The 21,124-nt window shown below is 42.9% G+C and overlaps 1 protein-coding gene across 2 annotated transcripts in view; it reads left to right on the forward strand.

Moving 5' to 3' along the window:
* ZMAT4 (zinc finger matrin-type 4) overlaps positions 1-21,124 on the forward strand; it is a 645,949-nt gene that overhangs the window by 175,699 nt on the left and 449,126 nt on the right. For both annotated transcript variants that reach the window (XM_084759846.1, XM_084759845.1), the window contains exon 3: positions 7,269-7,358. In XM_084759846.1, the coding sequence (XP_084615972.1) occupies positions 7,269-7,358 (90 nt within the window). The remainder of the gene's footprint in view (positions 1-7,268; positions 7,359-21,124) is intronic.

Genomic DNA, 21,124 nt, shown 5'->3' on the forward strand with positions numbered 1-21,124 from the left:
GTATTAATGTACATCACACCATGAAGAACATTAAAAGAATTGATACATTAGAAAGGTTGAAAACCACTGAACTAGACAATGTGAATCCCTTAGTATGTTTTCCTAGACTTACATGTATGAACACATACATGTATATACAAGTATTTTTGTTTACAGATGTGATATCCTTCATGTTCTGGTTGAAAACTGCCATTTTCTTAATATCACTCTGTGTATGTATGTGTGTGTGTGTATATATATATATATATATATATATATATATATATATATATATATATATATAATATTGTTGACCAGTGTTCTGTCCCCTAATGCCTGTGTTGTCATCTCTCACACAGTGTTTTATAATATTTACCTTTCTTGTTTTACAGCATTTGACTAAATTTTCGATAGTCACCTTTGTTAATCAGAAGGTGTATGTGTCTTTAATTGATTCTTAAAACAAATTCACAGAAGTAAGACTGTTAGATGCATTAAGCCTTGCCTTTCTGATGCACATGGCCAAACTTCCCTAATGAGGTTCTGCAGACTTGCCTACCTCTGAGATGAGCATGGAAGTTAAAGTTTTGATGGGAGAGAAATAAACTTGTTTTAAATTTAAAAACTGTCAGATTGCATTTGGATGAATTTTTAAAATGTCTTTGGTTATTCATGTTTCTAAAATTTTATTTATATCTTTTGTCTAATAATTGCTTTTTTATATATATTAGTGATGCGATACATTCTGTCAAAGGCCTATTGCAAATACTTCTGTGTGCTGGCTGGTTTATGTCCACTTGACACAAGCTTGACTCATTTTGGAAGAGGGAACCTCAACTGAAAATAATGCCCCCACCAGCCCGTGAGAAAGCATGTTGGGCATTTTCATGGGTGATTGATATGGGAGGAGCCAGGTCACTATGGGCTCTGCCATCTCTGGGCAGGTGCTCCTAGGTGCTATAGGTAAGCAGGCTGAGCAAACAAGAAGCAGCACTCCCCTATGGCCTCTCCATCAGCTCCCACCTCCTGGTTCCTGCCCTGACGTCCCTAGATGATGAACTATGAACTGTTAAGTGAGAACATGACTTGGGCCATGGTGCACATTGCAGCAGTGGAAACTCCGGCTGAGGTCCCTGCTTTGTGCAGCACTTCCTGGGGGCATTTCCCCCCACCTGCAACACTGCTTGTTTATTGCTCTTGCTGTTTTTTCTTTCCTGATTAAAATTTCCCAACTCAAGGTCGAACACGTCCAGCTAGTGCTAGTTTATTTGCATTTGAGGACTTTTAAATTTAACTTCATTTGTTTATATTTTGCGTCATTGTAGCCATAATGTATGAGTTCTGGCCTTGTGTATATGAGTTCCTCGGTTTCAGTCCCTCCCCCACCCCCTTTCCTCCTCACCTCTGCTTTCCAGACAGGGCATCATTTCATTCCAGCTTGTCTTGTACCAACTTTATAGCCTCAACCTTTCGCTTCTACCTCCCGAGACGTGGGTGCTGGGATTACATACGCGACATCGCATTCAAGTGCCCTCTCACATCGTTATCCTCTTCAACACAATTTTTTTTTTTATTATTAATTTATTCTTGTTACATCTCAATGGTTATCCCGTCCCTTGTATCCTCCCATTCTTCCCTCCCTCCCATTTTCCCCTTATTCCCCTCCCCTATGACAGTTCCTGAGGGGGATTACCTCCCCCTCTATATGATCATAGGGTATCAAGTCTCTTCTTGGTAACCTGCTGTCCTTCCTCTGAGTGCCATCAGGTCTCCCCATCCAGGGGACATGGTCAGAGGTGTGGCACCAGAGTGTGTGAGAACGTAATATCCCACTCTCCACTTTACTGTGGAGAGTGTTCTGTCCATTGTCTAGATCTGGGTAGGGGTTTAAGGTTTACCGCCTGTATTGTCCTTGTCTGGTGCCTAGTTTGAGTGGGACCCCTGTGCCCAAATCTGCCTATCATAATGTTCTACTTGTAGGCTCCTAGGACCCTCTGGGTCCTTCTACTTTGCCTTTCTCTCATGAATCTCACATCTAGAGTCCCACTAGAATGTCCTCTCCTCTGTCTCTGTTTCCTGGTAAGTGAAGGCTTTCGTGGGACATGCCCGTTGGGCTAATATGCAGATATAAGTGAGTATATACCATTTGAGTCTTTCTGCTTCTGAGTTAACTCACTCATTATGATCATTTCTAGCTCATTCAACACAATTTTTATTTATCTTCACTTCCACAAAGCATCAGCAGTATGATTCCACTGCTGGATGCTGTGAAAGACCTTCAAGTTATGCGATGACATTTTTAATTTCCTTCCTTTATTAACACAGACAGTATCATCTCCATCAGTTGTCTGGTTTCATTTCTCAGGTTGTACCCTCAGTTCATTTTTTTTTCCTCCCTCATTAAGTGACACAGCATGTATGCCATTTACAACTTACTTCTATTTGTCCTTGCACATACTTTGAAAATAATTGTTTGATCTCTCCTCTGATGATCTGCTAAAAGCTGTCCTTGGACTGTGGGTGGAGCTCAAGTGATCGACTTTTTGGCATGGGCAAAGCCCTGGTTTCCATCCCCAGAGCCACTGGAACTTTCCTCTACATCACATGCTATTTTACTGTGTGCTACTCCTCCCCAACATGCCAGAGCCTGGAAAGGCTTGCCACATGCTTCTTCTGCGTGTGCCTTGGCCAGGCCATTGGGATTCTTTCCTCATCTTCTGGTCCAGTTTCAGCTCTAGGAGTAACTGCAAACCCTGTTGGTAGCCCATAGCCTGTGGTGGATGCCTGTAAGTGGGGCCTGGGCAGCCCTGTCCTTTTCGGTGATAGCAAAACCTTCTCCGAGAGGTTTTCTTTCTTGCCCCTCTGTCCAGCCCAGCATGCACATTCACCCAGTGTATGAAGATTCTGGGCCCAGCTTACTTCTGTGGTAAGCACAGAAGACACAGAACTCTAGAAGGAGACCATGCTCTTAGCAATCTGTAACTCTTATGGCTTTCTGCCTTTTAACCTTGACTCCCATAGTGGTGGTGCAACAACCTTGCTAGGGCTCACAGCCAGGGTCCCCTGTCGTGAACCCTTAGGTGGGGTCCTAGCAGGACAGCTTTCTTTCCGTGCTATGAGAGGGAATCCCTATCTCTCACTGGACAACAATTCTCTTAAGTCCCAGTGAGTTAGATCGTTGGTGTTTGTTGTCTTGAAATACATCAGGGATGGTGGCTGTGAAAAATCACAGTTCTATAATTATCCATCTGTGCTAGGCTCTGCTTCCTTGCTGTTCTTGGCTCTCTTTAGCTGGTTTCTGGAGGAGACGGCTATGATGGGACGAGATGATAAAAGACTTATCTAGGAGATCTAGACTGGATCATGATGACTATTTAAGATCACACCTCTCCTGCCAGCCCCACAGCTGAGATCCGAGGATGAGACGAGAAGATGAGTGCGGAAGTTCTTTGAAGGCTGCTTGAGGAATTATCCAAACACAAACTTGCTTTGTTACCGCCACATTCTGCAAGAGGGGAAGCCAGTACCCTTACTGGAAGCAAGCTTGAGTTAGAATTTTTAAAAGAGGAATGTGCAATCGTGGAATATGGCTTATTTTGGGGAAGCTCAAAAGTCAATTCCAGTCGCCATGTTCTCCCCGCTTCTGCGCTGCAATCTGAAATAGAAGTTTGCATTATTCTTCATTCTCCCACGTTACATTACATTGTTTCTCCGAGTGTCAAGAGATTGTTTCAGCTACAGAAACTAATCTTCAGATGGGTCTGACCCATCACAATGCCCGGGGCAGAGCAAAGGCTTTAGCTAAAGTGGACAAGTTGGCGGCTTTCCTAGGTCATCTGGGAATTGTGAGTGAATGTGGTTTCAGTGAAAGTAAAGGCTTTTGCTTAAAATGCAAATGAAAAGGTGGGACAGACCCTGTTCCTTCCTATTCACCGTCAAGAACCTGCTAATTCCTGTTCCTCTTCCTTCAAATAATTGTCCTTTCTCTCTGCTGAAACTCCACTAACTTCATCTAAACCCCGAAGTATTGTTTTCTCCTGGGAGCCGCTTTCACTTGGTAGCTAGTCTGTCATTTTTATACCCTCGAACGGCAGAAAACAGTGTCAGTAATGGGAGATCTTGACAATATATAAGAATCTGTTGTCATTGTTGTGTCTATTTGTATCAAAGGGCCCCGCTGCAGTAATGCACTCACATTGCCCACTCTCATCAGTGTCTGTCAATACATGAAGCCGAAAACTTATCACACAGTGGCGAGCACACGTGTTTACTATTGCATTGTATGTGCCAAAATAAAATTTAAAGTGTGAAGTGAGTTTTTTTTTCTCTTGGTTAAGAAGACTTATCTGATATCAAGTATCCCAATAAAAATATGCATTTAGAGTGTTGATAAGAGCCAGTTAAACAGTGGACACCCTGAACACCTCAGATCAGTGGTGGCTTTTAGTAGACGTAATGATGCAGATAAAAAAGTGAAGTTACTTACTGCAGATTTGCCCTGGTGTGAGTGTTGCCACACTGTGGTTACATATTACAAGCAAGTTTGTTAAAGAGGTAAAAATAAAAAACAGTGCTCCATTTTATATAACAAGTCTTTTTCCTGTTCACGTCTTCCTGATACATGTATGGCCATTGCAAACTTGAGCTTTGTGCTTTGTGTTTTTTATTCCATATTCCTTATGTAGCAAATGTACTCCCCACTTCTCCTTTTTTGCATAAGGCTACTCCATCCTTGCTCTAACAGGTTTCTATCGTTGACCATGGTTTTTTTCAAAGTAGTTAATGCTAAAGTGAACATCTTTGCTGCTGCAACTTATTTGTTAGAACAAATGGAGTGATAGTACTGTGCCAAACTTCAGGGAACTTCTGGAAGGTCGTGGGTTGGAGGAGTCAGTTGGAGGCACACAATTGGGTGGTTCAGAGTCTTCTGATGAGGATGTGCTGAGAGCTAGGATTCATGGAGAAGCCACAGCATGCTGAAGTGTCAGGAACAAACTGAGGGGACCCTTTCCTGTGGTATTCTAATGGACCCCTCCTACTGAGTGGGTAGGCTGCCACTTGCCTTCAGGGTCAGCTGTGGAGAGGTACAGGATCTGGCAGACTCTGGCAGCTGGAGAAAGTGGTGCTGTGATGGAACCAAGAAGTGGGGGCAGGGGGGGAGGAAGAGACACTCTTGACAGAGGAACTAAGGTATCCTCATTCCTACCCTGAGGCTATTAGTGGTTTCCAAAGTTGTACAAGTCTTTAGCCTCAGCCTCAGGAAAAGCCAGGCCTGCTCTGTGCAGACAGGACTTCAAATGCTGAAGCCGAATACCAGGTGTACAGTCATCAAAATTGCTGATAAACCTCAAATCCCAACCTCTCTCCTTGCTAATGGATTCAGAGAAAGGCTTGTCACTAATTCGCCCTCCTCCCCCTTTTCCATTTCAGCTAACTAGTTTTGTCAAACTGCAATTAAATAACTTGGTGAACTGTGCCTCTGACTCAGAGTCTTTTCAAGAGAAACAATATACTTCAGGAAGGGGAGAGAGGGGGCTACAAGGCAGGCCATGCTGTGAGAGTTCCAACTTTGTCATCACCTTGTCTTCTGGGTGTGTTGGTAATAATGGAGCTGGCCAACTGGACAGTGAACGTGAATTTACCCCTTGTCGATTCACCAGTGACCATATGTGACAGCTCTGCCACTCACCAGGCTCTGTGTTTAACCTCCTAGAGATTTAAATGTTCCTTGTTAATTCTCCTGCCTGTGGCTGTATTTTGAATAATACCACCATCCCTTATCTCTACCTTTTCCATTGTAGAAATAAAAATTTGTATGTAGATTTTAGTAATCAGCATTTCCCGTACACACAAAATACTAAGTTTGTCCCATGTCCTCCTCAAGCATAGTGGAGAAGTTGGGCAATGTTGGGTCATCCGGCGTGTCTTCACCCATCTCTAGTTTTCTGCCCTGTCAAATTTCCAGTCAAGAAAACATTCCAGACACCCTTAATTAGGACGTAGTCTGGAACCCAGAGATAAGCACAGTGTGTGTGCAGCCACACCAAGGCACTTAGCCGTTTGTAACATTTCTCATCTTCTCGTGCTGCTTTCACACCCACTTGAAGGCCCTGAAAGTGTCCAGGGACCGTTAGTACACTCTTCATGTGGTGTTCTCGGCAGAATAATGGAATTAAAAAGTGATGAATGAGGAAGGCGAGCAGAGAGGATTTATAGCGCGTGCTGTAAACAAAACGCAACTCACGGTGTTTTCTCTGAAAATCACTTTGCTTTTGTGGCTAATCCATAAAAGTAAGCCATCATCTGCCAGGCTGGCTAGCACTCAACTGTAGATGAAGACAGAGTGGAGAAGGCACAGGCCTCCAGGAGGAGGTGCTCTCCAAGTAAAGGGGCCTGGAAGGAGAATAGAGCGGGTTAGGAATGGGTGTGGTCAATGGCGAGAAAAGGAGGGCTGTGGAAACCACAGTCTTTTGTGTGAAATCCTCTCGTGCGGCACTCCCGACAGCCACAGTAGCATTGTGTTCATTTTGTATGGGCAGAGTCTCAGACCTGTTATACTAAGAGTCCACTCCGCTTGATGCCTCGTCTGGCATCATGCAGCAAACAGGTGGTCGAGCTGGGCCTTACTCCGAACTTCAGGAGTATTTGCTGATTGTACTCTTTTCTTTCCTGCTTTGGGGAGAATGTGAAAGTTAGAAATCCAGTATTCTTCAAAGTGGGAAAGGTCACGGTGCCATCACAGGACTAGGAGAAATAGAACCAAGATGGGATGAGTCTCTCCTTGCTGGCCTTGGACCAGTTGTCCCACACACAGCCCTTCCCCACTTACCCAATGCTGTTTGCTTGTATTGCTTACAGGGCTGTTGAGCTCTGGTTAGTTTCCAGGCTGGGTCTTCATGCCCCAAGTCTTAGCTCAGAGGAAAAGTGAGAGAAGGCATCCCAGTGCTCCTTTTTTTTTTTTTTTTTTTTTTGGCTACTGTTGATCCTTACACACTTTCCTCTGCTTACCTATTTGCCTTGCTTTTGAGAACAATTAAATACACGGTATGAAGTGAACTAATCCATAACTCTTGGTTATTGCTTTTATTTACCCTGAAATGGTACTGGCTTGGGAACTTAGGACAATTCAGTCCCCCTGAAGCTGGCTCCCATGGAATTTGCAGGAGCACAAGGAAATATTTTCTACTGAAAAATAACTTTTGTGTGTGGTCACCGTCTGTCTTTTGAAATACTTCTGACAAGTGGCTCCTCTTTTACAGTACAAATCTCCCTTTGTTTTCCCTCCCCAGAGTCGAAAACATGCAAGCAAAGTCCGCCTGTATTACATGCTTCACCCCAGGGACGGCGGGTGTCCTGCTAAGAGGCTCCGGGCAGAAAATGTGAGTATATTGTACCATGTGACATCATGGGTGACTTGCTGTGGGATCTTGCAGGTGTAAGGACTGTAGGTGTGTCGGACGAGCGAAAAAGCTGGGAGACTAGAGAAAATGTTCCTTGTCAGGCTATGCTAAAGAAGGGGCTGTCTTTTTCTTTTCTGCCGGAATATTTTGCTAGTATCTCTGGGCTTCTGGTGATGTTTCACTGGAGGAGCCCTTCAGAGAAAGAAGGCGCAGAGGTGCAGGGGCAGAGCCAGCATGGGTGACAGGAGACAAGGGCCACCAACGACAAAGCATAGGGAGACAAGACCCAAAGGGCAAAACTGTCAGAGATACCAAATGCTTCATTCTCTAGGGATTTGATTTCTCTGTTGTGTAGAACAGAAGGCCAGCTTGCTCATTTATAACGAGGACCACACATATCTTCCGCAATGAAAACATACTCAGGCCTTTTGATCGGTGATGTCCCCTTTCCCCAAGGGAACATTTACTTGGGAAGACATTGACAGTTCAAAGTCTCTTCGAGGTATAACCCAAGAGCACTGGGTTTTCTCTTGGCAGAGGCTGCTGTGTGGGAGGGACATCCTCATCCTCTGGCTACAGGGGTCCTGCTGCTAATACCGAGTACTAAGCACGTTAAACTGGGTTCCGAGAGGCTGCGGTAGAGAATTGGTTCCATGTGCCATCACTTTGCAGGCGTTGGTCCTCTTTAATATGCAATCATGGAAGAACATGGATTTGGGGGAAGAAAATAAAGGATCAAGAAACTGTGGGTGCCTGAAGGCAGGGAGCTCGGATTTTCCCTTCACACTAATGTCGCATGCACCATATTGTCATATGATGTGATTGCAGGTAGACTGACCTGGACTTTGGAGTTACTGTCACCAGCAGGGAAAGACAGCACTCAGAACTTATTTGGGGGTGGGGGTGGGGTAATAGCCTGGAGCACTTGCAAACTACTAAAGCCCAGGACTCAGTCAGCTCTTTAGTTTAACATCTGGTGCAAGTAATTGATCTTGTGTCTTCTCTGTGGAAGATTAATAACCATACTTTCCTCTCTGGTTTTTGTGACTGTGACACGAAGCACAAACACAAGGAACACCAGTGATGCTGCATGATGAAGAATCAAGGACATGAGGCGGACTGGCTGGCAAGGAAGTTGAATAGTGAGGGGTTAGCAATGTATAAGGAATAGCTTTGATCACACACGTGTGTGTTTATTAACAGTGTTTGAAAAGAAGCATAAAGGCAAAATGTAGGGAATCCCGCCAAAAGGTCTCAGTCGGGGGAAACTTGTTGTTGAAGGGCTGGCATTTGCTGGAGTCCAGGCTGTGACTAGAGTTTATCTGATGGAGAAGCAAGGAAAAAGGGAGGGAGAGGGTACCGATGTCTTAGCCCCATGCCTATCAAAACCACTAGCTAAGTCAGGGATGAGTTGCCTTACTCAGCTTTTGTGGGACCTCAGAATCCTGTACCTGCATGTAGCCATGCCTCCTGCTGGCACACAGGTCAAGCAGAGCTGCTTTTTTTATTTCCCATAATAACCCAGTATTATGGGAATAAGGCGCCTGGATCCTTACTCGGGAGTTATTAATTCTTTACTCTGAAAGTCAAGAGATGAGCGTCAGGCCTGCTGGATAAGGAGCTATTCGGACATACACTTATTTATTACTTATATTTACTCACAAATGTTACGCATCTTGGCCTGTGAGGCCTAGAACTCGAGAAGGGATGGGCTTCAAGTAGCTTTGTATTGTAGACTGGAGGACTAGCTATTTTCTTTTTGAGAAGATCCACAATTTGCCTTACTTGGGCAATAACCTTGGGCATAGCTCATGGAAGGAGAGATATTTGGATTTTAGAACAAGGAATATTTTGAAGGCTTCTTTGCTTAACTAACATCCTTTTAAAAACCTTCTCTCATTTATCCTGGGTTTTGGAATTCTTTTCTACCAATTGTTTATTATCTATAAAATCATTTCCCATAACTTACTAATTGCAGTATGAAAGTAAATCATAAACAGAAAAGCAACAAGGTAATCCTACGTTAGGTGAAGAGACAGTGGTTTTGTGTACATTTCGCGGGTGAATATGCCATTTTCACTATGCATTCAGATATGCTGGGTATAGTTCAAAAACTGCTTCAGCGTACACCTGGGGCTCTGCTGTAAGTATTTAGAATAACTTTGTCTTTGGGCAGATGCACACTAAGAAACCAAGAGAATGAATATGCAATGTTAAATGACCAACCCGTATATAAAAGGAGACGGCCGACTCCCAGCCTGTAGTATTTAGTCCAGCCACGGAGAACAATCTGCTCCAGACCATACTTAGATGGTGGCGGATGCTCATTCTGAAAGTGGTCCAAGAAGCCACTCATTAACTCTATAGCAAGAGGCACCCAATTGGATGATTCTCAGTCACTGACAGCATCCTTAATCCTTATTCCCGATGCTTAGTTCAGGGCCAAGCAGAGAGTGGCAGACATGCACCCCTACCAGTAGCCATGGGGCGGTTTGCCCCTAGCTGTCCCTCCTCCAGCTTCTGCCCACTGCTACCCACATTCAGGACACCCTTGAAAGCTTTATTTTCTATGGGGGAGCTCCATTTTCTTCCTGCCTTTGAGTCTCCCTTAAGCCTTGTGATAGCGGCTGGCTTTGTGGTACATCAGGTTCTGTATAAGTAGATTTTGCACTGAGAGGGCCTCTGCTCACTTCCACAGGGCTGTGAAATGGGGATAGCAGCAGCATTCAACTCACAGCTTTTCACAGGATGTCCCCCGTGCTCGCTTAGCACTTGGTTTATCCTTTACTGCTGGCCCTCAGCACCGGGTGCCCTGAGGGATCCACAGCTCTTCTACTGACTTCTTTGTTTCCTCCCTTCCCTCCCCCCACCTATCTGCCCCCCCCAGCCCTCCCCCACACCTTGCCCCCAGCCCCGTTCCTGCTGTGGCACATTTGTAACCAGAGGCCTGGGATGAGAGGCTTTTCTACATCTTCCCCTTTAACTCTAGGAAAGGGGGTGGCATCTGAGAACAGAGAAGTCTTGTTGCTCCATATCCCCAGGCTCCTTATACATGTCTTCTTCCCTACCCACAGCCCTCAGAGGGTACATGGCACCGCCACACATAGAAGGGAAGAGAACAGCCTAGGCTTTAAAACCCTCCCATCCACTTCCTTCTCCTGTGTTAAATCCCCTTTGTATTCTTGCTCCCAAGATTCTGCAATTGGAGCTTTTATTCCCCCTCCCTCCCTGAAGCTTTAAGTCAGGATGTTTCCCCCTTGAGGCCAAAGGGCAAAATCAAATATGAAATAAATTTTTTATAGTTGATTGTCTTAAAGACGTTTTCAGGAATTTCGTACACACCAGAGTCAAGTGGACTTGAGAGATGCTCTAGGCCGCTGTGCCTCTGCTCCGCACCACTGACGTTTTCATTCTCTTCTCCCCGAGGATCACGTGCTTCAAAACCATCTATTGAGGAATTGGAACTTTATGGAAAATCGGGGCTTGGGTTTTGTTGCTTTTGATTGAGAGGCATAAGTAGCTGCCAGTCAAAGGTGCCAATCACTGTTAAGCAAACAGCACATTTTTTAAAAACATGTAGTTGTTATGTAATTCCCTGCATTTGGTTAGTGCGATAAGAATGTGTGGATGCACTTTCCCTGAGGTCTAAGATTTGGGGTGTCTTGAGGGACCCCAGATTCTGGTCATCTTGGAATCCAGATGTGAGTTAAGGGCGGGGTGTCAGCCTCATCTAAAATTTTCAAAAATAAGGATAAAGATGTATGTGCTATGATGTACATGCCGTGCCACATCACAGCTGGCCAAGCCTGGGATTGCTACCCTAGCTCTTTCACTCCTGTCCCCAGTTATGTCTCAAAGCTCCCTCTGACCTTTGGCACTAATGCTAAGTTCTGATCTAGAGTACTGTTATTGCGGGACAAGCATACTAGCAATAGTAGCTGGTACTCCCCACATGTGTTCTGAGTAAGTGATACCTTATCCTAGCATTCCAGCCTTTGTGTAAGGTAGAGATGGTCATTATCCTCACTCAGCAAGACTAAACAACTTGACTCCTGTAGCTGGTTAATGGCAGAGACATGTCTGGGAAAACAGAAAAGAAAAAGAGAGCTCTTTTCTCCTGAGTCTGCTCCCTAGCTCCCCCAGGTATGCACCCCTAAGTGCTGGAAGGCACTAGATGCTCCCTCTATTGGTAATCTACAAGGAGAGATGGGGAGGAGCTTATCACAATGTGCTCCTGCTGAGCACAGGGAAGGCGTTCCCAGTTGCCTGATAGGTTAGCTCAGGCTAGCTTTTTTTGAGCAGGATGGCACCTAGCTGGTTCTTGAAAGAGGATACCAGTGAAGTGATGGGACAAATGGAGAGGGTTTCTGTGAGTGTGCGGTCAGTGTCAGCCATAGCTTTAAGGGGACAGGAGAGAAGCCAAAGGCATTTCTGGTCTGTATCACACTCTGAGCAGCTGTCAGTTTCAGAGAAGACTAGCTGAGAGCTTCCCGCTTGCCTCTCTTCAGTCTGTGGAGGCTGCTGCAGTTCTTGGTTCACAGGTGGTTGTTCCTCTGCATTCTCATCCTGTAGAAGGATCCCAAAGAGGGGACTTAATAGTTCTGTATAGACCCCAAGTAAAGAGCTCGTGTCTCATAGGTCATGGATAGAGAGGTGAGATTATTTATCAAATCCAGCATCAGAAACAAAAGTCAGGGTTAGAAACTGAATGGTGTGACTTGTGCTTGTGGTCATGCATTTGAGAGGTGGGGGCAGGAGGAGTGCAAGAGTTCAGCATTATCCTTGGTTATACAGGGAGTTTGAAGACAGCTTGAGAGAGAGAGAGAGATACCAGAGATAGATGGTAGCTAGGTAGGTAAGCAAGTAGACGGATGATAGAGAGATGATAAATGACAGGTAGGAGGAACGATTATGATTGTGTGAACTAGTAGATGCAGATAGCAGTTTTTTACCTCTAATTATGACATGTACTATGCCTGCACTCTGCTTTCATTCATTCATTCATTCATTCATTCATTCATTCAATATATATGAGTGCTCTATCTGCACGTATTCCTCCATGTGTAAAGAGGGCACCAGATCTCATTATAAATGGGCGTGAGCCACCATGTGGTTGCTGGGAGTTGAACTCAGGACCTCTGGAGGAGCAACCAGTGCTCTTAACCTCTGAGCCATCTCTCCAGTCTTGCACTCTGTTTTCTTAAGTGGTATAAATGGGCCTCATAGTAAAAAATGTCAAGACACGTCCATTTACATACCTGCTAAGTGCTTGGACTCCCAGACTTCAGAGTTAGAAGATGGAGTTCTGTTCCCAGCTCTGCTACATAGGAGTTTTATAACAATGTTTCTTTCAAATTCAAAGTAAAAAATGAGATATAGCAAGGATACCTTTAAAACTTGCTGGAAATTGGTTACCATATGAATAGTTAAAGTGCTTGCCTTTGGCCATGATAGCATGGCTCTCATCAACACACTTTTGATTGGTCATGGTAGCATGGCTCTTATCAGCACACTTTTGATTGGTCATGATAGCATGGCTCTCATCAACACACTTTTGATTGGTCATGATAACGCAGCTCTCATCAATACACTTGTGCCATATTGTGACGTATTTGAAGTATATGTCAAGCTTCTGTTCACGTTTATTATGATAAAATAAATGATAACGTGTCCCCTTCTCTTTTGTATCCTCTTTTCTCTTTCACTCCTTTCTCCTATTTGCCTCCTCTTCCTTCAACTTTTTGTGGCTGTCATTACTTTTTGAACAGATACCTTTTTGGGAGCCGGCTGAAAGGTTTATAATGTAGGTGATGGCAAACTATTGCATTTTTTTTCTGGTGAAGAATACAGCCTCAGAGTCTTGCACATGCTAAAATTTGCTCTACCACTGCTCTACACTGTCAGCTCCTGAGTCTCCTTCCTTTAGGAAATCACAGTCACTAATGTATCCGTGCATTCCCTGTTGGCCTGGCCCCGAGTTTGGGAATTCTGTGCAGCTTGCAAGCTCAGCATCTGAGGGGCCTGAAGTGAGGTGGGAGTCTTTGTGGGTAGAGAATTCCTTGTCTATAAATCAAGTTAGCTTTTATTCAAAGCAATAATTGTGTAGCTTTAGTCTGTGGAGTTGGCTTACTAGGCGCTTCTGTCTTATTTTGGCTGATTTCTTCCAGTGCAGGTGTGTCTCCTTCCAGCTGAGTGACCCACGTCTCTCTTCTTCTTCCTATGTCTGAGTCTCATAAAGATATGGGAAAGAATATTGGCCTAGAATATTGGGCGCTGTTGGAGAGATATGGTTGATCAGTAGGGCGAGGCATGTATTCGGGGATGGGCAAAGCATCAGACCAAGTGAAAATCCTTACAAATGCGGTAAAAGTATGTGCCAACTACAAAGCTTGAGCTTTGACACGATAGTCTGCTGCAACTGGTCATAAAACCCCCAAAACAAAGGCAGGGCCTTCTTTGCAGGCTGAAGTACAACAAGGCTCAAAATTACTGGGTGTGTGTAGAGAAAGTACTATGGTGGGGACTAACTGGGAATTGTGTTCCTTCATTGTCAAGGGTCAATGGTGCGGGTATTGGATGAGGGGTTCTGTACCCCTTGCCCATATGAGGTCTCAGTGCTGGGTTGCCTTCAGAGGGGAACACAAGTCAGGAACCCCAGAGAAAGGAGAAGAGATCGTCAACAACTTAATCACCTTAAGGCCACTAGGTAATTTGCTCTGCTAGGTTGATTGTGAGCAGAAATAATTCTGCTAGTTATTTATGAGACAGAGAACTGGAACTTGGAAGTCTGTGTCTGGCCTCATCATGGACGAGCAGGGCAGCCATCCTCAGCCCTCACCTAAACGCGATGGGATACGACAGGAAGATTTATTCATTGTCTCCCCTGAACACAGGGCTCTAGGATTGCTCAACCGTGTCATATGGCAGAGCATGCCCAAGGTCGATGACCTTCCTCAGTTGGCTTCACACAGCCCGAGGGCTTAAGCAACAGACATTTATTTCTTATAGTCAGTTTGGTTTTCGGGTGAGTGCTGTAGCCTCACATGGCTAGGGGTCAGAGGTCAGAGGTGAAGGGGCAGGGTGCAGAGAGTCAAGACCATTGTGTTTCTTCTAAGAAGAACATTCAGCTATTTCATATGGGGCTCCACCCTTATAACCTAATCACTTTGCAAATTACTTCTCCAAATACCATCACATTGGAGATCACAATTATGACTTCAATATATAGATTTTGAAGGGACATAGGCATTCTATAGACCTTGACTGTTGGTCAGGCCTTTTTTTTTTTTTTTTTAAATCAGATATGACTCCAAGCAGCAAATTTCATATAATTGCACTAGGGATCCCTGTACTGCTTTTGAATTTCTCCAAAAGGTTTTAAAAAAGTACTAATGACTGTACTTTGGACCTGTGGATAGGCAGCACTGTTTCTCTTTCCTGTTCTCTATCCAATATAGACAGTTCTCTCCGTGTGATTGACAGTCTACCCTCGTCTCAGCAATATAATCCCAGGCTGCCTTCAAACTTGTGATCCTCCTGCCTCAGTCTCCCAAAGGCTGGGTTTATAGGCATATGCCATCAAGTTTTTCTGTGCCTTTCTCTTCTATTATAACTTGTATTACAGCCTACTCTCATCATACAGCTCTGGTTTGAGAAATATTATTATCTGTTTATTGTTAGTGTATATGTTGCTATGTGCGTGTGTAACCATGGTGCCTGTGTATGGGTGTGTGCATGTGTTTCATGGGTGCTGAGATCAATGGACAACTTTATGGAGTCAGTTCTCTGTGCTTTCCTTTATATGGATTTGGTCATTACGTTTTTGTGACAAATGGTTTTATCGGCTGACCCATTTGGTTGCCCACACCATATAACTCTTAAATGTAGAGACCCCCTTTATCATCAAACCCTGTTTTTTTTTTTTTAACTTTCTTTTAGAGGTTTTTTGTGTGTTCAGCCTTTCAACTTCTTATTACTGAGTATACATAGTTTAATGAGTATATGCTTTTTACTGTTTACCCAAACTGAAAATAAGACACCACACAGAAGCCGTCTCTGACTCTGTGCTCTATCTTTGGGTCCCTTTCTTTTAGCCAGGCTGCCTTATCTGACCTCAGTGGGACAGGATGTGCTTAGTCACACTGAGATTGAGGTGCCAGGGTGGATTGGTACCCCTTAGGGACACCCTCTTCTCGGTGTTAGGGCAAGACTGGGTGGTGAGTGGGGGAAAGTCTAGTACTAGAATGTGAGGTGATTAAATTAACAAAAAACTCATTGTCAATTTACTGGAAACACATCTTCATGGAAATAATTAATGGGCAGCTGCAACCAAAATCTGATCATCAAAACACTTTTGTTACGTAGTGTTTCACCAAGATCTTCATTTTGTTTTATATATTCACATGGCATGTGTACTGTTTCATATACTCACATGATATATATACTGTAATATACTTACATGATATGTATACTGTTTAATATACTCACATGATATATACTGTTTTAGGTTTGATGTTTTTGATATGATGTTCTATCATGGGAAGGTAATTCCATATGGAGTAAAAGTGTGTGTGTGTGTGTGTGTGTGTGTGTGTGTGTGTGTGTGTGTATGTGCACATGCATGCCCAAAAGTCATGTTCTAAATATCTTTTTCTAAGCCAGCATAGTGCTATCTGTCTCATATTTTGTGCATTTGGGTTGGCTTTATTTTCTTATTTAGATGGCTTCTTAGCACAGACTTGAAATATTGTCTGGTATGATATGCCTTAGGGAGAAAACATATGTCTTGGATAAGCCCATAATGTATACTAAATAATGTGTCTTTAAGCAGAAACGCGTATAAAAACAAATTACATATTGATCAGTGCATAAGAATGTAAACAGAGCTTGTAGGAAATAAATATCCCTGGAAGAATGATGATTCGGATTCAGTGTTTGCTAATTCAGTGCCTATAATGACTCTGTGGACCATGACACTACAAACCACGAGAACCAGCTGTGTATGTTTCCACGATGCCTGCTAGCCTTGGTCTTATCCTGGAACCCCAGGAACATTTGAATTACTTGATGCTTGTGTTCCTAAGTAGGGTCAAACAAGATGATACCCTCTTAATATGAGCCTATATATACATATAGGCATACACCTGTACCCATACATGTACAGTTGTGTAGCATTCCATGATTACCTACTGCTATTATGGTTTTTCATCTTACATGTTATCACACAAAGTGTCCAAGCCATGTTGATAGAGATATATGCCCCATATAAACTACACACGCACACGTACACGCACATGCACACGAGAGAGAGAGAGAGAGAGAGAGAGAGAGAGAGAGAGAGAGAGAGAGAGAGAGAAAGGAGAGAGAGAGAGAAAGGGAGAGAGAGAGGGGGGGGACGGACGGACGGACGGGCAGAGACAGACAGACAGAGACAGACAGACAGAGACAGACAGAGACAGAGACAGACAGAGACAGACAGACAGAGAGAGACAGAGAGAGACAGACAGACAGAGACAGACAGACAGAGAGAGACAGAGACAGACAGACAGAGACAGACAGACAGACAGAGACAGACACAGACAGACAGAGACACAGACAGACAGACACAGACAGAGACAGACAGACACAGACAGACAGAGAGGAGAAAGAATTTGCTAGAAGTGGAATTTCTCAATCAAAACATGTATTTGTAATCTTAGTAAGCATTGCTGAATGTCTTTGTAGACACTGTACTCATCAGTCACACTGCCAGGACCCATTAGCTCTTGGAGTGCCTCTGCCCGTAGCCAAGTGCAGAATGAGACACAAGCTTCTGTGGATTTCCTATGTGTAGTCTAAGAAAAACCCATGAACGTTATCTTTGAAGGGGTGTTCTTTATGCTAGGGACACTGCAGTGACATTAGTCATGCAGGTGTATTTTTCTCCTGATGCACTCCCTCTCTATAGAGGAATGAAATGGTAGTGTACAGAGGTCCCTCGAGAAGCTGTGACATCTGATGAATGGCACCATTTTCTGGGCCTTTTCAGTGTTATTTGCAACTTCTATAGTTCTATTAGGGACAGACCTGGTGCTCTTCTCTGGAAGATCTGAAGAGCAATTAGGAAATCAGTAGGCACAAGGGGGCAGTTATTTCTGCACCATATTAATTCAGGAGTCAGAAATTAACCGCTGGCCAAATTCAGGCACTTCCTGTTTATTCAAAATCTGGAGGCTAAGAATGGCTTTTATGTTCTTGAATGTTAGAGAAAGCTAAAGGAAGGATAACAATGGTGTCGTATAAAATTAGATTAAGTTCAAATTTTAATATCCGCAAATAAAGTGTTATGGGAACACAGCCACAATTCCTCTTTTATATAATGCCACTGACTGCTCACACGGCACGGATGCAAAATCTTGAAGCTGGGACAGTGAGCATGTCCCAGAAAACCTAAAATATTCACTTTCTGGTCCTTCACAGAACATGTTTGCCTTTCCCCTACTTCGTGTGAAGTGGATTATTTTAGGGTGGGATGGTGTGGTGTTGACCCTCCTTCAGGCTTGTGTTCCCACACTCACAACAGTACTTATTGTAAGCGACACAGTTGAGTTCCAGTCCGCTCGCTGTTTGCTGAGGTTCAGGCTTTTTGGCCAGCAGGTCGAACGAAGGCTTTGCCTGTCTGGAAATACCTTGTGTCAAGGTTTGCATCTGAAGTGTTTCCCAAAGGTCTCTGCACTTGAGGGCTTGGCCCTCAAGGAAGCAGGCTTTGGAGATGGAGGTCTTCAGAGATGACTGGGTCACCATGGACCTGGTCTCACCACGGAAATTACCCATTGCCGAATTCAGAATTGAATGGGCCATTAGGAATTAGGGAACTCTATCTCTATGTGGAGTGGGCGTGGCTGTATCTTTGAAGGGCATATCTTGCCTTTCCCCCTACTCCTCCAGGATGTAAGCAAGTACTGACTTCCCCCTCAGATCACTAGTGCTCTGATATTCTCCTCTCTGACCCAACTTTGTAATGGCCTCTTTTTGCTTTCTTGTTTTCTGGAGTCACTCTAGCGTCTGTAATCATACCTGAAGATTTGGAGCTAGGAAACCTCGATGAGAGAGATCATGTGACATTTATCTTTCTGAATCCAGGTTACTTCACTCAATATGTTATTTTTCTAGGTCCATCCATTTGCATGAGGTTTTCATTATTTCATTTTTTATAGTTAAATATTATCAGATAGTATATATGTAGTGAATTTTCATTATCCACTCATCAATTGAAGGAAATTTAGTTGTTGTTGTTGTTGTTTTTTTATTTCCTAGCTATTGTGAATAAGAATAAGAACACGGCTGAACAAATATCTATGGAATAGAACATCAAATCCTTTGGGCATATGACAAACAGTGGTATGGCTGGGTCATATGGTATATTTGGTTTTTTTTTTAAGTTTTTGGAAATTCTCCTCACTGATTTCCATAGTGACTGCACTATTTGGTGATCCCACCCGTGGTGAATAAGGGCCCCCTACCCCCTTCAGCATTTGGTGTTAGCTGTTTTGTTTGTCCTTGCCATTCTGATTAGATTAAGTGAGCTCTAAAATTTGTTTTGACTTGAGTTTCCCTAATTGCTAGGGACAATGGACATTTTTGAGCTATTTCTTGTCCTCCCCACCCCCACCTGCTTCATTTGAGAACTTGCTGGTCAGATCCCAGGACGAGTTTTTAAATGGGACATTTGATATTTTCCTCTTTGTTTTATTTTTCTTTAGAGTTCTATAACATATTCTAGATATTAATCACCCTTGCCAGATGTAGAGCTGGGAAAAGGTTCTCTCACATCTATGAGCCGCCTCTTCACCTGATTGACTGTTTATCTGTATTTTAGTTTTGTGAAGTCTCATTTGTCACTTGCTGGACTGAGTTCTTGGTGAACTGAGTCCTATTCTGAAAGCCCTTTCTCACCCCCATATCATGTGGGATCCTACCCATGGCATAGCACTTTCCATGGTGCAGGCTTCACATTTAGTCTTTGATCAAAATGGACTTAGTTTTAGCTCAAAGTAACAGACACAGGTTTAATTTCATTCTTCTGTACATGGGCATCCAGTTTTCTCAGAAGCATTTGCTCAAGATGCTTTCTTTTCCTCAATATACGTTTTTTGTCATGTTTGCCAAATATCAAACGGATGAAGTTACATTTACTCATGTTTGAGTCTTCACTTTTGTTCCAGTGGTCTACATGTCTGTTTTGTGCTGGTACCATACTGTTTTGATTATTATGGCTCTGTAATATATCTTAAGACCAGGAATACAGAACAAAGAAAGTGTAATGAAAGATGCAAGCAGGCAAGCAAACAAGCCAACAAAAAATAAAACTCTGCATGTCACATGTATGGAACAACTTGCCAGAATAACAGCTGATTTCTCACTGAATATAAGGAAAGCCTGGAACAATGTATTCCAAGTTCTAAAAGTCCATGAAGGCCAACCTAAACTAATATATGCAGCAAAGCTATCCACCATAGTTGAAGGAAAAAGAAAAAATTTCCATGACATATAAACAGCCTAAATATTATATCTAACAACCCCAATTTTAGAGAAAATACAGGAAGCAATATCTTATGAAGAGAGCAATGAGAATAGCCCAAAGACTCTAAAAAGAAATGTCAAGGCATAATTGCTAAAATGCAAAGCACCACTGAGAACATAGTAACACACACACACACACAATACAACACAATTTCCACAATCAACACAGACATTTAAATAATAATTTTTAACATTGGTAGCCTCAATTTTCTAACCATAAGGCACAGATTGGGATTGTGTGTATGTATAATATATATATATATATATAAATATAAATTCATATATACTCAATATGGCAATATATAAAAATAAAAACATCAAAATTAAATGACCTCATACATCAAATGGACTTAAAAGATATCTACAGAATATTCCACTCAGCCACCAAAGAACAAACATTCTACTCAGCAGTCTATGGAAAATTCTCTAAAAAAAGACCACATCCTGGGACATAAAACAAATCTCTAAAAATTCAGAAAGACTGAAATAGCTCCATGTATCCCATCTGCCCATAATGCAATAAAACTTAAAATTGACAGCAAACAAATCTCTAGTAAATATACACAAAATTATGGAGATTAAACAGCTCACTGCTGAATGATGAGTGGATCAGAGGAGAAATCAAGAAAGAACTAAAAACTTTTCCTGGAACTAAATGAAAATAAAAACAAAAGGTAGCAAAGCTTCTGGCACACACTGAGAGTGGGTCCTACAAGGGCAATTTATAGCCCTAAGTGTCTACCTTAAAAAAAATCAGAAACAGCACACAACTAAATGGCCTAATGATGTAACTCAAAATATGGAAAAACAAGAACTAACCAAGTTTAAACCTCATGGTTGGCAGGAACGAATCATCAGAGCAGATAACGAAACAGGAACAGTGTGAGGGATGGAGGAATTTCAGAGCAGGTTCCTTGAGAAGACAGACAAGATTGCCTTCCTTTGAAAAGATTCAGAGGGCTGCAAAATAATCTTACATCATTGCCTTGTGAATAGTACAGCTAGGATCCAAAATTAATATACCTTGGCTTTAGAACTTGAGGCCTACAATGTTATGAATTATTTACACACTTATCCTTTCATTTTAGAAATATCAGTTGAATATATATATATAAACCAAGTCATACACCTTGCTGATTGCTGAGAATTGGATGATGGGTAAACATCTTCTTTTTATAGAATTT

Source organism: Acomys minous (assembly GCF_964271855.1).
Source record: "Acomys minous genome assembly, chromosome: 15".
Lineage (NCBI taxonomy): Eukaryota > Metazoa > Chordata > Mammalia > Rodentia > Muridae > Acomys > Acomys minous.